The 21613-nt window shown below is 41.2% G+C and overlaps 3 protein-coding genes across 4 annotated transcripts; all 3 read right to left on the bottom strand.

The window, feature by feature from the left end:
- Positions 1–16: 16 nt before the first annotated feature.
- Positions 17–2170, bottom strand: mrpl18 (mitochondrial ribosomal protein L18). Its single transcript, XM_035161254.2, has 4 exons — positions 1920–2170; positions 1629–1797; positions 361–595; positions 17–252 (listed from the first exon to the last, which is right to left on the bottom strand). The coding sequence occupies exons 1-4, from the start codon at positions 1999–2001 to the stop codon at positions 175–177; spliced, it is 564 nt and encodes a 187-aa protein (XP_035017145.1). The 5' UTR covers positions 2002–2170; the 3' UTR covers positions 17–174.
- A 910-nt stretch (positions 2171–3080) lies between these two features.
- Positions 3081–13873, bottom strand: LOC118112566 (V-type proton ATPase 116 kDa subunit a 3). 2 transcript variants are annotated; one of them, XM_035161963.2, is made up of 21 exons: positions 13708–13873; positions 12251–12373; positions 11882–11960; positions 11625–11773; positions 11419–11514; positions 10604–10665; positions 10386–10512; positions 10212–10294; positions 10042–10135; positions 9695–9907; positions 9439–9589; positions 8931–9070; positions 8035–8192; positions 7854–7944; positions 7628–7746; positions 7047–7260; positions 5925–6035; positions 5477–5563; positions 5250–5367; positions 4795–4966; positions 3081–3580 (listed from the first exon to the last, which is right to left on the bottom strand). In XM_035161963.2, the coding sequence occupies exons 2-21, from the start codon at positions 12365–12367 to the stop codon at positions 3487–3489; spliced, it is 2475 nt and encodes an 824-aa protein (XP_035017854.1). In that variant the 5' UTR covers positions 12368–12373; positions 13708–13873; the 3' UTR covers positions 3081–3486. The 2 variants fall into 2 exon arrangements, with proteins under 2 accessions (XP_035017854.1, XP_035017855.1); XM_035161964.2 differs by lacking the exon at positions 13708–13873 and having other exon boundaries at positions 11625–11793; positions 12251–12308.
- A 1696-nt stretch (positions 13874–15569) lies between these two features.
- prpf19 (pre-mRNA processing factor 19) lies at positions 15570–21522 on the bottom strand. Its single transcript, XM_035162085.2, has 16 exons — positions 21312–21522; positions 20956–21105; positions 20077–20153; positions 19516–19657; positions 19306–19379; positions 19140–19205; positions 18995–19036; positions 18793–18867; positions 18604–18679; positions 18386–18495; positions 18098–18253; positions 17924–17993; positions 17665–17838; positions 17437–17519; positions 16535–16640; positions 15570–16433 (listed from the first exon to the last, which is right to left on the bottom strand). The coding sequence occupies exons 1-16, from the start codon at positions 21328–21330 to the stop codon at positions 16336–16338; spliced, it is 1518 nt and encodes a 505-aa protein (XP_035017976.1). The 5' UTR covers positions 21331–21522; the 3' UTR covers positions 15570–16335.
- Between the last annotated feature and the right edge of the window lie 91 nt (positions 21523–21613).

Consider the following 21613-nt stretch of genomic DNA (forward strand, 5'->3'; position numbering starts at 1 on the left):
CACCAGAGGACAAATGTTCTGTGTCCACAAACATTTTATCCACAAGAGACAAAGCACAAGCAACTGTACCTTCACCAGTGATTTCACTCATGATATTGTCATTTACTCATTTAGTTTCTGTACAGTCATTCTTAACAGAGCAGACACAAGAGATGGGATGGATGAAAACTAAACTCATGTTGCGATGTATTTCCTTCTGGGTTCACTGAGCGTGACTCCTCCTTCTTTCAATGCTGTTCTGAAAGCCTGAACCTGTGTGAGAGAGAAATCCAGAGGAGGCAAATGAAGCAGGTGATAAAAAAAACGATATAAAATGAATCACTGCATCTTGTTTCTGCAATTCATGCTTGATGTTCTCACCGCGTCCGAGCGGTACGTCCAGGGAATGGCCCTGTACACCATCCTCGTGATGCCGGCCTGTTGACATCGGAGCGCCAGAACCTCGCCCACCGCTTGACAGGTGGCCACACACCTGGTGGAGGCCAGCTCCTTCCTCAGTGACCACTCTGTGGTTGAGCAGGTCAGCACAGGGACAGGCGAGCTGCCGGAGAACACTTGCGCCGTCACATGATGCTGGCTGCGGGAAAACACCAACCTGAAACGGGACAAAACATAATGAATTAAAGGAAACAGATGCAGGAAAATCCAAAGCTTGAAGAATGTTTGAAATCAAAATGATGACTGTAGATCATTTCTTCAGTATTACGCAAAAGCTACTGGATGGAATAACCTGAAACTTGTTGGAAGGATGTGGCATGGGTCAGGAAAGAAGCCATTCAGTTTTGGTGAGGATCAAGGGGGGGGATGCAGGACTTTTTTTCACATTTTCATGGATTTGTCAGGGAGTAATTCATGGATCTTGAAGGGAAATATCAGATTGGGGGACTTATATCTATGAGTGTGTTTTATCTGGTGCAGCTTGATTGAGTATAAAGGGAACTGCTGGTCCTTGGCAGACGTATGCGCTGAACTGAGTGCCGCTCTAGTTTTAGGCTGCTTTTTAGATATTTTTGTATAATTCCTGTATCTTCACTTTTAAATGATCGGACACGTTCAGGGGACTGATAGTTATGATTGTGTGCGGATCCAAATAAAAATCTATGTGATGAATTTTGATGTGGTTTCAAAAGGGGACTATTGACGGTGGAGGAAAACTTAAATAGGTAACAATTTATATTTTAATTAGTATTGTATTAAGTATATCTATTGCAAGTATATGTTATTTAACTGGGTAACTGGATATTGTAAACATTATCAGCTATATCTTGATAAATCCCCTGTGGGAAATTAAAAGAATTACATATTGACATGCAGTTTTTCCCAAAACATAAACAAATAATAAAATACCCCTATTATTGTTTTAGTTTTTACATACTGTGAAGACACTCTCACACTTTTGGTGCGGACAAAAGGTGCATCCAACTTGTCTCAAGACTGAAAACTAATCCTAAAAAATACTCTGACATTAGCAAATAAGAAAATTAAAGAGACTCAATTACATTATTAAAGAGGTAAAGAAGGAAGAGAAGAGTTAGTGACACTCAGACACACACACACACACACACAGTCTTTCTATCTCACACACTCCTTACAGATTCACACTCAGACTCTAAGGTTCCCACACACACCTGTGGTAGAACTCCCGGGGGGGCCAGGTCGTGCTCCAGCCGCGGTCCTTCACAGCCAGGGCCATCTGCTCCAGGTTCCGCGGGTTCCTGTTCACGAAGGTCGGGTTCACAGCTTGATTTTCATCCGCGCTGGGCTCCGGCTGCGGGGCCGCCTGGCTCAGACACCGCGCTGAGACAACACGTGGACAGTGAGAACAATCGCCGCAGAGTTAGTAACTGTTATCTGAGTTAAATCAGCCATCAAAGAACCGACTGTCTAATGTGAACAGTAAGTGGAGTCTGCGGACTAACCTGTGTGACTTGTGGCGACACGATACTGTTGAATTTGACCGAACAACCGCCGCAGGCTGAGGTTGAATCCGCTCAGGGCCATGTCCTCCCCTCGTGTATTCAAATAGAGCTTCTGTTTGGTTATTATCACCTTCTGAGGCCTCGTGTCCTTACAAACACGCAGATTCTCCTGCAGTTTGACATCAACTCACCGTGACACGGCCAGCGCCATCTTTGACTTTCAGACAACATCCGGTTCAGTGTGCCACTCCACCGGAAGCACTTACAGAAACAACCGGCCACAAACGTTGAGTTCCGCTTCACCAACAACAGTTGCATTGGTTTTGTATTTTTTTTAAATACGTTATAATAAATAAAGTGCTGCACTTACTATTTCAAAAATTATTCTCTAGAATATATCTATTTAATGTTTTTTAATAAAGGGGCCTCTCCTCCACTTCATGGGCAGAGAAAAATTACTGCAAATTACAGCTAGTTTCTTCAGATTAGGATTTTAAAGAAGTGTATGATATAATCCTGGAAAATCTGCAATGAACCAATTCATCTTTGGGTCCATGTGATAACTGGTCAAAATGTGAAGAACTTCTTTAAAGGTGAACTTGAGATTTCATGTTCAGGAGGCCATAAGCCATGTGACCTCAACTTTGAACCACCAAAATCGAATCAGTTCACCTGTGAGTCCAAGTGAATGTTTGTATCAAAATTTGAATAAATTCCCTAAAGGCGTTCTTGAAATATCGTGTTCACAAGACTGGGATGCACTTACAGACCGATGGACAACTTGAAAGCATACATCTCTGGCCACTGGTTGTCACCGGTGCGGAGGCAGACATTTTGATTTAGTTTCACCAAAACCAGCTACAGTACATGACCATGCTAATGAAATCATAATGAATGCAAAATTTCTCATTAGTAATAATTAGCAATTGTTTAATTTGATTGTTCACTTGTTTGCACTTCAATCTAAAGCTCTCTTAGTTGACCTATAATTAAATGTGCCACATATATAAAACTGCCTCGTCTTTACATTGCTTTAGTTGTATAGTTTTACTTCTTATACCAATAATCAAATATTAAGATTTAACGGACTTCTTCCATTGCTGGCAACTTCTTTCATGAGTCTTAAATACACAAAATAATGAGTGACTTCCAACAGTAAGATAAAGCGAGAAAAAGTGTTTTAATTTCAGTTGGGATTTTACAGTGCAAACCTGCAGAAAAAGAGACATGTCCATGATGTTTATGATGATATCATTTATCCAAAAGTCTTCATGAATAAACAAACACTCTGTCCCAGTAAGGCACCTGAAAAACTGTCAACTACCAATAAATACCTCTTGTGTGTTTGTGCTTGGAAGACATGGCAATGAGTGGAAAGTACCTTTGGCTCATGAACATCATAGAAATAATTGTGATGTAAACGTAATTGATTATTGTTATTATTCATCACCCACAGGCTGTAGAATAGCAGAGTTAAGACGGGGATATCCTTTAAGTGTTGCAGTCCAAGTGCTCAATACACAGGTTAATGTAACCGTTTGGCAATAGTGAGGAATCATTTGGCTGATCATATCGGAGCTGATGCACTGATCAGAGAGGAGAACGAGAAAGGGCTCAGCTTGTATCCTGTTCCACTGTAGAACTTGTTCTGAAACTCCACCCTGCAAGAGACAGAAGCAGAGTCAACACACACAGCAAAGTAGAATGCTACCGAGCAGAGCACATACCTCTGCCAAGGCCCAACATTCCCCGCATGAAACCACATTTAAATTCACTAGATCCAGATGTCTACTGCACCACCTTGCCCATAAACATCTGTTCCCCAAACATGTCTGATTTTTCTCATCAAGATCCATGAATTATTCTTCAAACAAAAAGGTTGCAATGTTAAAGCTCCACCATGTTTCATGGAAGTCCGTCCAGTAGATTTTGCGTATTCCTACTAAATACCAAACAAACGCAGATGAAATCATAACACCTACACAGCGGTAATACACTACAATACACAATCAACTTTTATTCCTATACCTCTCAGACCAACAATCACGTCCACTTCATTCTACAGCTGAATATGATTTTGATTAGCATTTTGTTGATTTTCTGATGTTCTGACCTTTTTTAATGGTTTGATATGTTTGTTAATCCATGAAGGAAAAGAAAAAAAGAACCGAAAGAGAAAATGTTTGTCCCACAGGGAAGGTTTGATGAAGTTGTAATATTTTCTCTAGCATCACCATGCAACAAAAAATATTTAAAATTATATTCAAGAAATAAGAAAAAATGTGGAGTCATCAAATGTACTCTGCACATTCATGGTACCTGAAGGAGGAAACCTTAGGAAAGGCAGCAGGGCAGGACATTTGTTGAGCACATAATCAACTCCATCACATTTTTTCTCTACCAGTAAGAGACTCCAACTGTTATTCTGGGTCTTTACCAAGAGTCTGGCAACATTACACGTGTTCCTCAATGAGAAGTTTCACTCATAACCGTGCAGCAGCTTGTTGTCGCGGCTGCCAGAGAAGACGATCTACTGGACCGATTCTAAAAGCTCTTGTAAGTAGCATTCATTTACACACACACCCACATTTATAAACATGGGGTCGAGGTTGGTTATTTCTCTTATTTCTCAGCTAATTTGGTTCTTCAAGTGTATTTAGTTGGTTGATCCGCTTTATCTGAGATGATGATACCTTGAATAACATTACTCTTACTCACATTTGGAAATAATTCATAATTTTTTTGTCTCTTCGCCTTTAAACAATTTTCTATATGTGATGTGTTGATCTGAAAACGGCTCCAGGTCTTTTTTAGGGCGGCTCAGAACAGAACCAGGCCTTTTGGGCAAATGTCTTCTTTGTCCTCCCATCCTTACCAGTGCAGACGGAGCGCGTGGAGGAAAGCTGAGAGGCCCTCCATAACCAGTAGAATGGAGACAGTCAATATGGCAAAGAAGGCAAAAATCACAAAAAGGACCACAGATCCCACATAGCCTTGCCACCGCAGGGCGAGACGCATCACCATCACCCACAACACCTCCGACAGCTCTGTGGAGACACAAGTTACTCACTGTCACGCAACCACAGTCACATGGAACAAAGCTCTCACATGTATAAGTAACCATGTATAAACAGGAAGTCTGAGTCTATGCATCATGTGAGCGTGAAAATAAACATTGTGTGTGTGTGTGTGTGTGTGTGTGTGTGTGTGTGTGTGTGTGTGTGTGTGTGTGTGTGTGTGTGTGTGTGTGTGTGTGTGTGTGTGTGTGTGTGTGTGTGTGTGTGTGTGTGTGTGTGTGTGTGTGTGTGTGTGTGTGTGTGTGCCACTCACGTGCATGTGCCAGACTGAGAGCCCAGAGTCGGAGGTAAGAGGCAGTGTTGGAGATGCAGCCCAAGCAGTACTCTATGGTGTGGATGGCCTGATGCATGAACACGTCTGCAGCATCAAACTAATGCAGACAGCACAATCAATAACAGTTGGACAAGAAACAAAAGAATAAGCTCTCTGAATGGACGTTATTTATTTAATGAATGAAGTCACTTGCGCTTCTCCATTACCTCTTCTCCTCCATTCCCTCCATCCACCTCCCCCTCATGAGTATTGATGGAGCCTTCATCAGCCACCAGCAGATGTCTGTCTTCTTCCTGATGTTGGGGGGTTTAAAATTGAGTCAAAACTGGAATTACCGCCCCCTGTGGTTGTAGGTCTCCGCTAACCTGTGCAGTCTCATTCTATACACTTTTCAATTTCAGACTCATGAGGCCACGGTGACCTCTGACCACTGAAATCTCATGAATTCATCTACACGAGTACAAATGACAACTGCTCAAAATCTGAAGACATTCCCTACAGGCAGACTTGAGATATGTTCAAAAGGCAAAAAACATGTTTTGTGAGGCCACATTGACCAGAATGCCTCTGGCCACCTGCTGTTGCCAACGCGGAGGCATAAAAATGTAGCTAACTGTTGCTAAGAGTTTAAAGTTCAGTAAGAAACACACTCACCGAATGACGTCGTCTTCTCTTGAACGTGATGTATTCGTACGTTGGCTTTCCAAAAAGCAGGACCGGGACTGAGCACAGAGCCAGAACCACCAGGACCTTCTGCACCAAGTTCTACAGAGGAGGAGTGAAGGGAGACCAGCTGCTCACTTTATCCACGTTGAAGGACAACACTGTTTTTTACCCCCATTTACAACACAAGCTGCGCAACATACACACTTTGATTTCTGCAAACCATATTTCAAAGCATGCCACAGTTTTGTCAACATGACTGGTATTTGCCGGTATCAGTTCATCTTGCAGAGACTAAAGCGTAGCTCAAGATTAATACTCCTCACAGTGAGCGTTTGTCTTTTACTAAAAATGAAATGACTTTGGAAACTGAGCAACAGTTGTAGTATTCTTGTCTGTTTGATTGTTTTAAGAAATCTGCTGCTGGTATGTTTGTAGAAAGACTTCAAAATGTTTTTAAGAGTGATCAGTTAAGCAGCACTGCATTTACCAGCGCTCTTATCAGAAATAGAAAAACTGAACAAGCAAACAGAAGTGAAATAAGGAAGCTTCATGCATGAAAACTGTTACTAACTGATATATCTTGGATAACCTAAGCAGCAATTTTAGATTTATTTTCAACAACAAATCCATTTCATATCCAATCTCGGGGCCCCTCAGTTTACGGCTGATGACAAATTAGCCTCTGAGATCTACGGACAATATTTTGGGGCGTCTGGTGTAGACAGCAGATATCCGGGCCAAGACTGCATCTTCTGTTCGCCGTTTAATGTCCGACTAGTTTCTTCTATCACATGACTCAAAAGTTTCTACACACAAACCACAAACGGCGATACTTTTTTGGGTGTTTTCAGTCCTAGATTCTGCAAATTCCCATATAGAATCTGTTTATACCGATTATTTCACACATAACAATAATTGAATAACCCTCATATAAGATCATTCACACTAAATCGTCACTGTTTGGGGTTTTCAGCATTTTCAATGCGATTTTATTTTACTGTATTAACAAAATAAAATAAACCAGAAGATTCTTGAATTGGAGAATACATGGATTCACACAACATAAAAGTCTGATAATGCACCTTTAGAGGAAGTGAACAAACCACACACCTGTCCCCCATAGAGTGGTGCGTTGCCAGGGTTGTCTGCGAAGAGGAACATGTCTATGAAGTGGATGAGTATACTGGGAGCGAATTTGGACTCAGCGGGAGTATAGGCAATCCACTTGAAGACCACCATGAACACGAGGTAACCGAACAGAGACACCATGAAGAACAGCTCTGGGATCAGCACAAAGAACACACTGCTGATCTTGCCAAAGTGCCTGGAGAAAGAGAGGGGGGAGTAGAAACAGAGGAACAGGGGTGTGTCAAGACGAGACGGAAAAGAAATGAAGAGAAACAAGGACCCAGTTCGGACCTGGTGTTAACATCTGTCCTGAGGGAACGGATCACAAGTGGTCAGCCCTAAATTCAGGTCTGAATGTACCCAAATGCATCCTGAGGTCTGATCACTCTGACACATTCAGGACGTATGTTAATACCAGGTGTGAACAGACGAACTAAGAGCTGTCCACTTCGGATCATCGGATCAGTCAGGGCGAGTGTTAACATCAGGTCTGAACAGGGCCAATAGTGGAGGTTTACACGTTCCTAACACACATACCAAAGAAGTGAAACATGATCACTTACAGGTAATTGAAGAAGGACAAGCAGACTCCAAACGTCATGTGAATGACGCCGATTATGACTGACATCTTCATCTTGTACGAGTTCAGGAAAGTCAGCTTGTTGTTGGACATGCCCCAAATCTGATGATGACACAGACACAAGAGAACGAATAAATGGATGGAGCTGATGACGTGAATGAAAAACAGTGAAGCTGAGAGGGAAGAGGTGAAGAGTTCGACGGACGAACCGGGTCAATGCCAAATGGATAAGGGCTGGTGAAAACACCGGACACAACCGGATCCATGGACAAATACTGGCTCCCTTCCAGGACGGATGCACTGTAAGAGATGACACAGAGGTAAGATGGACGGGAACCGGAGCCTGTAAGGACGTCACTTTGAAGCTTTGCGAGTTTGGAATGTCCTCACTTCCATATGTTTTTCTCAAACATGGGGCCGACGTGCCACGCTGAGCTGAAGATGCTGAGGCCTCTGCTGAAGCACTCGTTGTAGATGGCCCCAGTGTAGATAGAGAACAGTCCCATCAGCAGAATCAGGTACCTGCCTCCAAACATCATCCTCCATATCTAGACACACACACACACACACACACACACACACACACACACACACACACACACACACACACACACACACACACACACACACACACACACACACACACACACACACACACACACACACACACACACACACACACACACACACACACACACAGGGATTCATTTCAGTTTGCACTGTGCAAGGTTAAAGACGTGTTTGAGCACTTTGGCTTCAGTCTGAATAAAATAGTTTTGCAGATCTCCTGGCAACATTTTTTCAAATCCTACAAAATAAGCCACATTTAGAGAAAATACAAAAAGTTTAATACAATTGCCTGCAAACTAAAACTGACAAAGTCAAATTAATTTCTCTAGTATGGCATTGAATAATTTAATTTTTGAAATTTTATAGTACGTTTATACTAGCAATTATTTTGTAATGCCAGTTTTATTTCATAAAGATTTAAAATCAGTAAAAAACTGAATTTATAAAGCTTTTGAGAAAAATACTTCATCTCTTAAATGTAAAATCATTAAGAAGTCATCAACCTAACAGCAAACCAATCATCTAGCAATCAAAACGCAAGCTTTAGTTGAAAGTCACTTTTGGTTCTTACATTTTTATTTAAAGTTGTTGAATGTTAAAATAAAGTCACTAAGGATTAGTTCCATTATAAAATGCTACCGAATCCCCACTGAGCCTTATCCTTTGAATTGAGCAGTGAGTGTGTGTTTTGTATGAGTGGATATCCTCTGAATTACCTCGTTGTTGTTATTCCTGAGTTTGGGGTCCTTTTCCTCAAGAACCATCCAGAGTGCGCCCAGAGTCATGAGTAAACCGTGACCCACGTCCCCAAACATCACGGCAAACAGGAAGGGGAATGTAATTATTGTGAACACCGCTGTAGAGGGTAGAGATTCAATTTTAAAAAGGAACAAGACAAGGTCAAAAACTAATATATGGACAGACTGAGTGTGGTCGATGTGCAAAATTGAGAATGTAGTTAAAAACTGATGTTGAAGCAAAATACTATAATTAACATATTTATGATGTCATTGAATCACCCTTGCATGTTTAGTGTGAGCAGATTTCAACTCTTTGTGTTTCACGTTGTCTCAGTCAGACCCGCGACTGTTTAACGTCCGGCTCAACTGATTTGAAAAATTGCAAGTACGCACGCACGCAAAAAGATGCTACATGAAAAAAGAATTCTCCAAAGGGTTTGATAATGGAAACTTGTTAGAACTTGTTTAGTCTTTGCTGTTGTACCTGGATTGACTTCACGGTAGCTGGCCACTCCATATGCATCAACAATGTTCTGGAAACCAGCTGAGAAAGAGTTGATGGGAAACAAGGTGGGTGGGGGGGTGGAGGACGGCAGGCGGTTGTAGAAAGAGTCGACTCCACTTCCACTCTTCCTCTGAGGATAGAGAAGAACTTCAGATTAAAAAAAATCAGGAGAGTGAACAATTAGACACTTCACTTCAGTTTGTGTTAACTGTTCTTGTCTGCGACATTGTCGTACCCCTCCCTCTCTGAGAGCGCTCTGCAGTTCAGGCAGCTTGGCAACGGGGCACCAGGCCTCAGCGATCAGACATTTGTCAGTAACGGAGGGGCTGCAGAGATTCAGCACCATCTGGACAGCCTTGCTCTTCTGAACCCGCACCTTCCACTGAGGCAGCACGGCCACCACCTGCATCAGTAGCTGCTGCAGGAAGGCCTCTGTCTGTGATAATACCTTAAGTACAGAGGAGTGAGAGGAGGACGAGTGTTAACAGCCTTTTAAAGAAAAACCCAAATTACTGCTACTGTTGATTGATGAAAGGAGAAAAAAAAGTCAACTGTACTTTTATCAAGGGAACAAACACTTACTGATTTGATGTCTTCAATTCTGCCTTGAAGTCCCTGAAGGATGTCCTCTCTCTCAGCCGTCCTCTCAGGGTATGCAAATGTCTGTGTGCGGAAACTTTGGGGAAATCAAAGGATTTTCAGCAAGTTCAACAGACGGTGTAGAAATGTTACTGGTGCAGAGATTTACCCACCAGTCACATATCTTCTTGACTTTCTGTCCAATCTGATCTCCCCAGTAGGAAATAAGGAAGACTGTCCATTGCACCATTTCCCCCTGCAAAAGAAGACACAAGAAAACAGCCGATGAGAGAACACCTTAGAGACAACTCCCATCTCTCAACCACCATCGTCTCCTCATTTCTCACTGTGTCTGGGTGCTCAAGGCGATCCTCCATTTCTCTGAAATCCACGATTATGTAACCGCGACACGCCCGCCATAGCAACCGTTCAAAAGAGGGGACCTTCCATGGATGGACTACTCCTGCCACAAAACTGGAGGACGAGACACAGAGAAAGACGTGTCAAACAGAGAGAAAAGGTAACAAAGAGGGAGTTTGAATACATTTTGAGGAATTGAATCCACCTGAGGTGGACGTCTTGGCGGTTATCGAACAGGCCTTGGCTCTCCAGCACAGGTGGTGGTGCCTATAAGAAGAAGCCGGAAGAAGAGTTATTTGTAAGTTTAGTGAGTTTGCTCACTTGTACAATTATCAAAGAAAATGTAATAAATGAAATAGGAAATGCTGCAGAAAACAAGATTACATCCATATGACAACGTTTTTATTTGAAAACAGCATTTTCAAACTAATACGATCTTTGTCCACACAAGCCTTTTGGCTCTATATCAGTTTTAATCCACGTCAAAAAAAAAACGCCTGTAAAAGCAGATCACATGATTGCTCAGATACACTGGTATGTGTGTGCTGGTGTACACAGGATGCGTTGGGTTGTTAGTTGCAGATCACTTGAATAATAGCTCGTCTCTTGCACATTTAAGCAGTTGTATCATCAGACAACAGGGTCAGCAACACACATCATCTAATTGATGTTCCATGTTGCGTTCTACACGGGTAGCCTAGGCTAATCGGTTGTTTTCTTCCAGAAGGGGGTCATGTGATAGAGCCTGATGAGTCAGCGAAGGGGACATCCTGACAGAAAAAGACCCAATCAGCAGGTGGTTGGGAGTTTCTACATCATCGTTTCCAAACATCTGTTTCTGCCCGTCCGACTAAAACACAGCTCCAGACTTTTCTAACTAAAACAGAGGCAGCAGCATTTCCAGATGTCTCTGTTTTAGCAGCTCTAAAACTCGTAGTGAGTAGTGTGAACACCTGGCGTAATTGATGCAGTTTCAAATGAAAACATAGTAGTATGGATGCAGCCTAAGTCATTACCCACCTGTGAGGCTGTTAGAGAGTGTGTTCTGGTCAGGACACCTCGGTACTGAGAAAGCTGGGTCAGCTGAGCCCGAAGGCTGTCTCTGTTCTTGGACACCTAGTGACACACACGTAGGGGCAAATAAAAGCCAATAAGTTCAAACCGTTTTCAATAGAGCAATAAAGATTAAAATAATTTTCTTCCTCTTCTTCGTTTCAAGCCCTCACCTCTCTGAGCTCTCTGGCCAGCCTCTCGCACTCCTCCTCTATGGTGATAAGTTCGCGGGGCTGAGGGGCAAAGGGGGACGGACATGGAAGAGGGAGGGGACCATGCAGGGGGGGGGACAGGGAGCGTTTCATCTCCTGCTCCAGGAAGGCTGAAGAGTAAATAAGAGACCTTCAGAGGACAGATAGAGAATCTAAACAACGTATTAAGAACACGCATTGGAACTATGGACGGGGATCAATGAGTCAATCTCACTTACAAAAGGTTTTCTCAAGTTCCTCACATCGTCTGACTTCGCTGACGAACTTCCTCTGAAAGGAGTTCACGTTGGGATTTAACTGGAATTAGAGGGGAAAAGGGGAAGAGGGGAGACGAAGAGGGCAACATGGTTACGCATTGTCTGGAAAATGTATTTTTACAAGGGGGCAACAGAGAAAAAACTGACTCGCACATTTGTGTCTACACATGCAGCCCCCTCCGCTGTTTGAAAGCAGCCTGAGAGAGGAAACTTGTTTATTATGTCTCAATCTACCATTTCACCTAAGATCAGATTCAGAAATGTAGCAAACTGCAAAGTGACATGATAAAGTAATAAATCAAAACAAGTTCAAGAACAAGAGTGACTCACGTCTCTGAACTCAACCAAACCCAGTTCTCCCAGCTCACTGACACAATTGTAAGCCGAGTCAGACTGAAGGAAGAGCTGCACCAGGCACACCTCCTCGCTGCGAAACATGGAGCCCATAGTTGGCTGCGCGACAGCACGGAAACAAGTTCAAGTTAATATTTTCATCTGTGAAAAAAAAAAAACTGACCTACATAACATACAGCAGTTCATAGTGGAACGGGATATAACAATGAAAAAGTGAAGTGAGGCAGTATACAGTTAATTAAGGCAGTATACATTTAAGTTACAACAATAAAAGCCTCTTGGCTGTCGATGCAGATGCTCATGAGTTGAAACTGAAGAATGGGGAAATTCCAAGTCCTCCTGACTGTGATGATCCAGTGGAATTTCCAGAGTTGCACAGGCATCATTCTGCCAATATGAGAAGCTCACATAACTTTTATCAGTTATGAGTAAAATCCCTTTACAAACAAACTAAGTCAACAAAAAATGAATCATAAGCACAAGAGCTCTGCAATAAGTCTTACCTACATATGAAGGTTGAACAGTGTTTTTGTAAGTAAGATGAAACACAAAAATCTGAGTGGATTTCTAGTGTCACGGGAAAACCCAATAAAGTTTGGGCTGGATCCAGATCAGGGGGCGGGTCCTGGAAGGTTTTTTTCTCCAGTTTTGTTAAGATTGCGAGATGTTTTTCAACATTTTCCCAGAGAATACTTGATGGATCTTGTTGAACAATATCCGGCACTTTTAGGGAACTGATATCCACAAGTGTGTGAAATTTGGTGCAGCATGTCAACAGTTTAAGCAGACTGTTGGTGGAGGGATGCGCTCAACTGAGCGCCATTCAAGTCGAAACTGTTTTAGAGAAGTACTGATTTGTTTTTTGAGACTGCAGCTTGTGGTGCTGTTGAGTTCTATCACATTATATTTAAACTTCATTAACAGCAGCATCAAAAACCAAACCCTCAGAACTGTTGGGTCAGATTGCATCCTATTATTCTGCTAAGGTGTACCTAATAAACTGACAGTTTTATAGCAGGTAATAACATTTCTGAACAGTGTTTTTACTGAAACAAAGAAGAGAACAAGACTTGGCATTAAAACTATAAACACGTCATTACAAAGTGAGTATCTATAGGAACACTTACAAAATAAACGTTTACATTATTTTGAAGGAATAACGACCTACATACTGTCTGCCTACTTTTCTTCTGGTCCCCACAAAGTAACTGGGGCACGGTTTCCTTTTTTTTTTAGTGTCAAAGAAACGGAGGCGCAAAGGTTTTCAGATCGAAACTGAAGAGTTTGACATTAAATGGAAAACAGCTCTTCGTCAATTAAGGCGGAGGAAATGAAATGAAAGTGTTAACAGAGCTTTGACTCGTTCAGCTCTGAGGGGAAATACTGAGAGAAGAGAAAAGACCTGATGAAGCTGAATGAAATAAATCTCTCACCGGTTTGACACCGAAACTCCTCTGGACTCTGACCCGCTGGAGTGCCACCCCGTCCCGGCCTCGAAGCGACGGACACACCGGTGACTACGCGACCGAGGACCGATGAGAAGCGAAGCTGTTTGTGAGAAGTTTCCTCCTGACTCCAACTTCCTGTTTGACCAAGTCACGTTACTCTAGTCTCACGTGACAGCTGCCGGTTTTTTTTTTTTCACTCAACTTTATTTACATCGCAGCACATCACAATACAGGAGACGACTGAGTGCTAGAGAACATGTTTAAATAAATAAACAACATACTAAGAAACATGACACAGATATTAAGAAGAGGAAACAAGCAGAACGCAAATTAAGTTTTATTCAATTAGATCAGAATCAGGTTTTATTGCCGAGCAGGTTTACACATACAAGGAATTTGATGTGGTGTTTTTGTACTGCAAGTATAAATATATACAATATAAAAAATAGGAAACAAAAATTTGATATCAATAATACTATAAGCCCCAGAGGAGGAATTGTGCAATATGTTGCAAATTATCACAAGAGACTGGATTGTGCAGTTATAATATATACATTTTTATAAACAGTTATGAATAAAGGCCTGGCAATTACTTCAAACTTACCTAAGTATTCAAGTTCAATGAAGAAAATGTACTTAAAAAAGTATACAATGCACAAAATACCTCCAGTATCGATCATAAAATTGTTTATGCCTCTTTTTTAGAAGACAAAAACTTGTATTTTCTTGTATATTGTATTCTACACAATAAAGTGTCACTTCTAAACACACTTTTACATTTTAAGCTTATGGATTTGTTAATTTTGTGAATAAACTGACAAATATATTGTGTGAACAATATTTATTCCACCACAGTGAAAATGATAGAATAAAACACGAAAATTAGTTGTGCATGTGTGAAATGATAATTTGTATTATGGGTGAATGAGCTAATTATGTTTGAACTGTTCAATTGTTCTGTTTGTTATAAGCCTAAACAAAATTGAGCCCATTCTTTAAGTTTTAAGAATCTGGTCAAAATTCCATCGAAAGAACCCGGCCCGATACAAAACACACCCAGACATGGTTAGATATAGTGCAGGAAATATACATGTTTGTGATGGGAAGGGTCACTGATTGTTGAAGACATTTTCTTCAGGTTTAGAGATAAAGGCATTAGCTCTGCATATTATCAATATGAGCTATTTGTAAAAAATAAATAAATAAAAGTGTGAACCCTCTTGACAATTGAATTTTTGTGGAGCTGTGAAGTCATATTTAAATAAATAATGTAAAAAAACTATGGGTAATAAACTCAACTACAATGTTGTGTACTTAGTACAATCATTAAGTGCATGTATATTACCTCTTGGCATCAGTCATGATTGTGGCAATATTAAAGATCCCCTTCAAGCAAAATAAGTTTTTTTATGGAGGAAAATTAACTCCAGAATAAGTCCCCTGCTGCACTGAAACACCGTTTCTATTTTCATCCATTTAATATTTCCACATTACTCTTCAGTTGGATGTGGAATCAGTGACTCACCAACAAGTGGTCTTCTTAAAAAAAATCATGTTCACATATACAGAACTTAAACTCTTGATATGAGGGGGATCTTAGAAACTTTTCTCCTCATGTAGACGTGTAAACCTCTTCTTAATGTCAAACTCTGGACATTCGTCACTTTGAAGCTCAAGCACAAGGTAGGTACCAAGTACAAATAACGCCTTTAAAGTTCATACACCAGCATTTGCAGCGTAAATTTGTCATGAAAGACAGACAACAAATGGATATCATCTTGAAGATGTGGGCCAATATGAACTCATTGAGCAACGGTGTATCCTGATGAAATGTCTGAAAATGGAGGCAAAGTAAAATCATTTTATTTCCTTTGGAGGATCCAACAATTCCTCTTAATCTGACAAACACATGTATGGCCATACAAAAGATATTTTATTTTACTGTAAAAGGGCAGCAACGGGTAAAATAGCAAGTAATGAGAAATATACAATTGGAAGAGAAAGACAAAAGTAGAAATGGAACAAATGAAACAGGAAATGAAAATGGGGAGGTCAAACCAGACTACATTTGTCAGAGGAAAATGAATCTCATACTCGTGTTCTTCTGCTGGATTGAACTGTTGGTCACAACAGATGATTTTACCCTAAAGACACTGTAATAAAGCTGGTCTACGTTAAAGTAAGCAAGTTTTTGTCACACCACATTTGTCCAATAGTGAACAACAACTATGGAGTTGTATCACAAGATATTTCAGAGACCACCCCACCCCCCCCAACCCCACACAAAGAAAATACTACAGTAAAATCATAACTGCTGCCAAATCACACTGGAACATGACACTGGCTTCTGTATCTTATTTAACATCATTTATATTTAAATGCCGACAAAAATGTTGTTATCCTAGCCATTGTGCTGTGGTTTCAATCAGCAGTTTGTTTCATGTTCTTTCCAGGACATGACAACTAACACACTACAGAAGCAAAGTTAGAACTGATTTTGTTTTTTTATTCTTGTCCTAAAAATTACAGGTCTATAATAAGTCTGTGTCCAGGATGGTGACTGCTGTCGCTATCCTCCCCTCACACCTGCTCCTATCTCGGCTGTATGTTTCTCTACAAACTGTAAAATTTGAGACTTCTGTCCATTCCCGCAGAGGTCAGGAACTGAGAGTTCTCTCCAAAGGCCACTCCAGTCACCAACCCTGTATGGTCTACAGTTTGAAAGGAAACAGCAATGTCAAAAATCAGCCAATGCTAACAGCAAATACCATATCACATGTGAACATTTTGACATGGCATTTCTCTTCCTCACCTGTGAAGTTGAGGACCTCGGACCACTGCTTGCAGATGTAGACACGGATGTCAGACCCTCCTACAGCCAGGTAGGTACCACTCTGATCGAACACAAGGGACTTGACCTGGAACAGAAAAACACAGAAATTATTATTCCTTATTCCTTGTTGTGAATCTGCGTTAACTTTGTGCTTGTAAAGCTCCAATTAACATTCTGTCTAGTTAGACTCTTACTTTGAGTCCCCTCAATAACTACATCCCATTAAAAACAGGGTTTCTGCAGGTCGCAATAAGAAATATAAGATTTAAAAAAAACTTTTTAAAGACCATAATGAATAAAAATTGAGCCCCATAATTGACAGAAGTTTAAGAAGCCTAGTAAAGAGCAATCTTCAAAATGCCACAATACTTCAGCCTTATGTTAATCTTGTTTGTAGTTTGATTACTGTAGGTGAATATCCAACAAAAACAAAACATCTCTTTAAAAAAAATTATGTTTTTAAGGGCAACGCAAGTGGAATTAAATTAATGTTGCCAGAATTAGGACCTACCTTAACTTATTGTACGTAATATTTTTAATCTATTAAAAAAATTCTGATCAACTTCTTTTTTTTTTAACTTTAAGACGTTGTGAAAACCCAGTAAATAGTTTATTTTCCTTCTCTTCTATGCCACTTTCATGTCTGTACTATAACATGAAGCTGGAGATACAAGATGACAAGCTTGGCATCAAGACCCAAAATAGCCACAAACCACTGACCTGGTTTTATATGTTATAACAATTCACCTACCAATAACTCTACCTTTTACTAATGCAGATATGTTTACATGTAGAGACGTTGACATGTAAAAGGCTAAGCTGGGGTTTTATGGGTGGTTCCACTCTGCTGCTATTTTTCTCGTTTATCCCTCTGGTCTTACCTCGTAGTTGTTGTCAAGATTGATGGTCTTGAAGTTCTTCAGTTTTCTCAGATCCCACAGTTTCAGAGAGCTATCCTGGGCACCTGAAGGAAACAACCAGAAAAGGTCACAGCTCAGTTTAGTGCCAATACAAAGGCTGAAGATGCTTCAGTTAACAGTTATTTTAGATCAGTGTACTTGTAAATCTTCCTGAAACTTCTCACTAAAAATGCTGTTATGAGTTGTTACCTGTGGCCAGATAGTATCCATTCTCAGAGAAAGCAATGGAAGTGACAGGACCAGAGTGGCCGGGGAAGTTGGCCACATTGGTGCGCTCCTTCAGATCCCAAATCTTGATTTGAGAGTCAGCCGTACCAGTGCCAAAAATGAGACCATCAGGGTGGAACTGAGCACAGGTGAGAGCTGTAGAGAGCAAACAGAAACATTACCACCTGGAAGATGATTCATTCAGACTGTGAAATTCACTTGTTAATAAAGAGGCACTTACCACAGCCAGCACTTTCATCAGTTACTTTGGTCAGGACTCTACCAGTCTGAATATCTGAGAAGGCCCAGTACTACGGGATAAAAATAACAGTGAAGTTAGAGTGGTAAAGAAGTTTTTCTAGTATGTTTGTAATTTATGGGGTCCGTCTGTATTTTCTTCCAGATGCAAACGTACCTGATCCTCTGAGGAGCTGAGCAGGTAGTCTCCAGTAGCATGCAGGGAGAGTCCAGTGACACCTCCCTCGTGGGCACGAATCGTCTGGACACAGTTGCCTCCAGTGACAGACCACACGCGGATGGTGGTGTCTGGAGATGCAGAGAAGACCACCGACTAGAATGGAAAGTTAAAAACAGTTAAGAACAAAAAATTAAGCTTCGCATGTGTTTCTATCTGCTCTTTCATTTAGTTACCTGAAGATACAGTATTTTGCCAGGTTGATGTTTCACAAAAAGAAAAAGTTACCTGAGATGGATGGTAAATGACAGAGGTGACCTTCTTTGTGTGACCCTTAAGTGTTGCCACAATCTGCTCCTCATTCTTGTCAAACACCACCACGTTCTTATCAGCTCCACCTAGGAGAACACGGGTGGGGTTAGTATCAAATAACAAGATGCGTCAAATGATGAGTAAACGCCAACAAATTATAAAAGCTTTTAAAAAGGAAACATTATTCAATGTACCAGTGAGCACTTTGTTGGTGTCTGAAGGACACAGATCCAAAGCCAGAATACCAGGAACACTGGCACTATGAAGACCCTGAAGGCAAAGAAACAGTATGTAGGTCGAATAACTTGAAGAATATGTTGCAGCCTCCTGATCGAAAAGAAGAACGAGTATTTTACACTCAACAGACAGACGCATATACTCACGGCATGAGTGGCCACTTGGCGGTATTTGCTAAGGTCCTCAGCTCTAACCAGCTCCTCTGGCACAGTCTTTCCTCTCTGGAGAAATAAAGAACAGTCGTTACAGGTGTTTATAAGCATTAAACCCAGCACCTCAATGTTTGCTTAACAATTAAATATTACTGCAGAATTTTGCAATGAAATCAATCAAAGAGCAATATAATACCTTCTTTCTCTCTGTGGTAAGGATTGTAGCTTTGTCTTGGAGCTGCAAACAGAAAAAAAAAACATTGAAAAACATCTTAGGACTGCTACAAAAATGGAAAGTTTGATTCCAAATAATGATTGATACAAGTTAAAGAAAGTCTTACCTTCTGGATGATCTCTGGGGTCATTCCAACCTGTTCACTAATCTCCATAGGCTCTCCACCAGCACCCTGTGAGGGGAGGAACAGACACCGTTATCAGCAACTATGGCAAAAGACGATGGTGAGCATCAGCAGCGTATCAGCTGAAATTAAGAGTCAAATAACTCACTGCTGCAGTCGGCTGAGAGGTGGGAACTGCCTGAGGGGCCACCAATCCAGCTTGGGGTTTGAGTGTGGCAAGAGCTGTAAGGAGGAAATAGATCACATAAGAAAAACAGGCTCTCACAATATCCACTAAGATCGTATAAAGTCGCTCTTTGTGCTTTACAACTGTATTTATGCACTACAGCAGAGGACAGGCAAACTGTAGTTAACTCACCTTCTCTCGCAGCAGTGACCTCTTTGGTGAGTCGAGCGATGACTCTGCAGGCGGCATCGTGTTGGTAGAGGGCGTGAGACAGTTCTTGGCGAGTAGTCTGCAGCTGCTGCCGCAAGGTGAAACTGTGAAGCATAACGGCGTCCTACAAAAGAAAAGAAGATAATGAGGGAACTCTTCTACTTTTCTTAAAGTTTTAGAGAAATATCTCCTGCAAATCTAAGCTAATAACATGAAAAAGAGAATAATGAGTATCAACTTGGCTCATAATCACTAGAGAAGCTTTCAAAAAGAATCAGGGAGCATGTTTGAATTCAGTGCATTGTATGTGTTAGGTGAGAAAAGAGTAATGCAAAATATAATTACAGCAACAAACCAATATTTTCCAATCAGGACAGAATATGCTTAGTATTGTACTCCAAGAAGGACCATGATCATAAAAAAAACTAAAGTACATTAAGTTCCTCCTAAATTTTCGACATTGAGAATACTAGTTAAAAAAATTAGAAAGAAAAAGTCTCCTCTTTATCCCAGTAGCGACTCTTTAGAGTTAAGAGTACTTACCCACTCATCTTGAAGGGATTTGAGAATGGCAGGAATGCTTGTTGCTGATGGCGCCTTTGGTCTAATAGGATGGGACACTAGAAAAAAGGAAAAGTTTCACATGTTAAGAACAAGCGGCCTCTCGTCAATAATTTGCTTTCAGGGACACTTGATTGGGAATAAATATGAGAGTCAAACAGTACTTTGCTAAGCGTGATTCATTATTTCAAGCAAGTACAATAAATATATTTCCCTAACTTGTGTTAAAACACTTGAAATAACTGCTCAACTGAAGCAAACAAATCTAATAGCAGAATAAGAAATATATCAAAGAAGTATTTTCCAACACTCCCCAGTTCCTGCTGCTCAGTAGTGGGAATTGTTTTTGGGCGTCTTGGACTGTTTGTCACAATAAACAATATTGGAAACAATTCCAATACTTCCTAAAGTATGAAAGCTAATTTATTTAGCTTGACATTAGAGAAATAAAATAAATAGATTTATCAAGAAACATCACGATATATATACATAAAATACAAAATAATGCCAGATGGACACTGATGGTGACAAATCCTGCTAAAGAGATCTTACATGACAGGAAATTAGGTAAAACACTGCAATATTACCACATACAATCAACCATATCTTCCTGGATGTTGAGCTACTGATGATAATGTGTTCAGTTTGAATTACGGTTGATATTCCCTCCTCTTTACTGGGTGTTTTATGTCACTAATCTGAATAACCAGTCTTATTGAGGTGGACACAACACTAGAAGTACCCTTCAGTACAGCGACGTACACACCAGCCTCCAAACTGAACACACACACGTCTATCCACACATGTTAAACGGGAGCGGGTGCATTAGTTTTAGTTTAGTCAGGGAGCTGAGTAGTTCACCTTTGATATCTACGAGCTGCTCCTCAGACAGCGGTTGTCCATTCATCGGGTCCGTCCCATTCTCCGCGATGTACTTCTCGATGAGCCGGCGCTCGAACACCTGGTTGGACACGGGGGAGACGCACGGGTGCTCCGGCACCTCGTTGGAGACTGGGTGAGGAAACAAGATGTGGTTAGAGCCTCTAAAAACCAGGCGATGCCGGCGGTAAAACTACCAAGACCTGAGAGCCACCGCAAGTCAAAGGCGGCACTGCATGGCCGCTAGCGTTAGCTCCGTTAGCTAGTAGCATTAGCGCGCTCGCTAGCTAGCTAACCTGCACAGCCTCCGTCATTTCAATGAATTCAGCTTCACTTACTTGCACAAACCAAAGACATCCTCCCGACGCAGTCCTGTGACTTTCAGAAAAAATGTGAATAACGCTCAAACCGTTCGTAGTTAGTTCTCGCCGCTAGCGCCCACTTAACTTATGTTTTGCTCAAATTGGAAGTAGCACGCTGTTCTTTCATTGCCGCTACAACCGTGGCTTATTCTTCCTCTACGCTTCCCTCCAGGTCAGAGCATCGCGGGTGCGCCACTGCCCCCTACCGCAGGAACCTCATCACTGCTCTGATCTAATACAAGTCAGTCTCTGTTTAAAGGTCCAGTGTGAAAGGGATC

Source organism: Hippoglossus stenolepis, chromosome 7, assembly GCF_022539355.2.
Source record: "Hippoglossus stenolepis isolate QCI-W04-F060 chromosome 7, HSTE1.2, whole genome shotgun sequence".
NCBI classification, from domain to species: domain Eukaryota; kingdom Metazoa; phylum Chordata; class Actinopteri; order Pleuronectiformes; family Pleuronectidae; genus Hippoglossus; species Hippoglossus stenolepis.

Coding starts and splice junctions, on each gene's coding strand:
- mrpl18 (XM_035161254.2), bottom strand. CDS start 2,001: ATGGCCCTGAGCGGATTCAACCTCAGCCTGCGGCGGTTGTTCGGTCAA. Junction 596..1,628: donor CCCCGGGAGTTCTACCACAG/GTGTGTGTGGGA, acceptor GTCCCGTTTCAG/GTTGGTGTTTTCCCGCAGCC. Junction 253..360: donor GGACGTACCGCTCGGACGCG/GTGAGAACATCA, acceptor TCTCTCACACAG/GTTCAGGCTTTCAGAACAGC.
- LOC118112566 (XM_035161963.2), bottom strand. CDS start 12,367: ATGGGCTCCATGTTTCGCAGCGAGGAGGTGTGCCTGGTGCAGCTCTTC. Junction 7,261..7,627: donor TTGTCCTTCTTCAATTACCT/GTAAGTGATCAT, acceptor CTCTTTCTCCAG/GCACTTTGGCAAGATCAGCA. Junction 5,368..5,476: donor GAGGGAATGGAGGAGAAGAG/GTAATGGAGAAG, acceptor TGTCTGCATTAG/TTTGATGCTGCAGACGTGTT.
- prpf19 (XM_035162085.2), bottom strand. Junction 18,254..18,385: donor TCATTTACCATCCATCTCAG/GTAACTTTTTCT, acceptor TTTCCATTCTAG/TCGGTGGTCTTCTCTGCATC. Junction 16,434..16,534: donor CGAGGTCCTCAACTTCACAG/GTGAGGAAGAGA, acceptor TTCAAACTGTAG/ACCATACAGGGTTGGTGACT.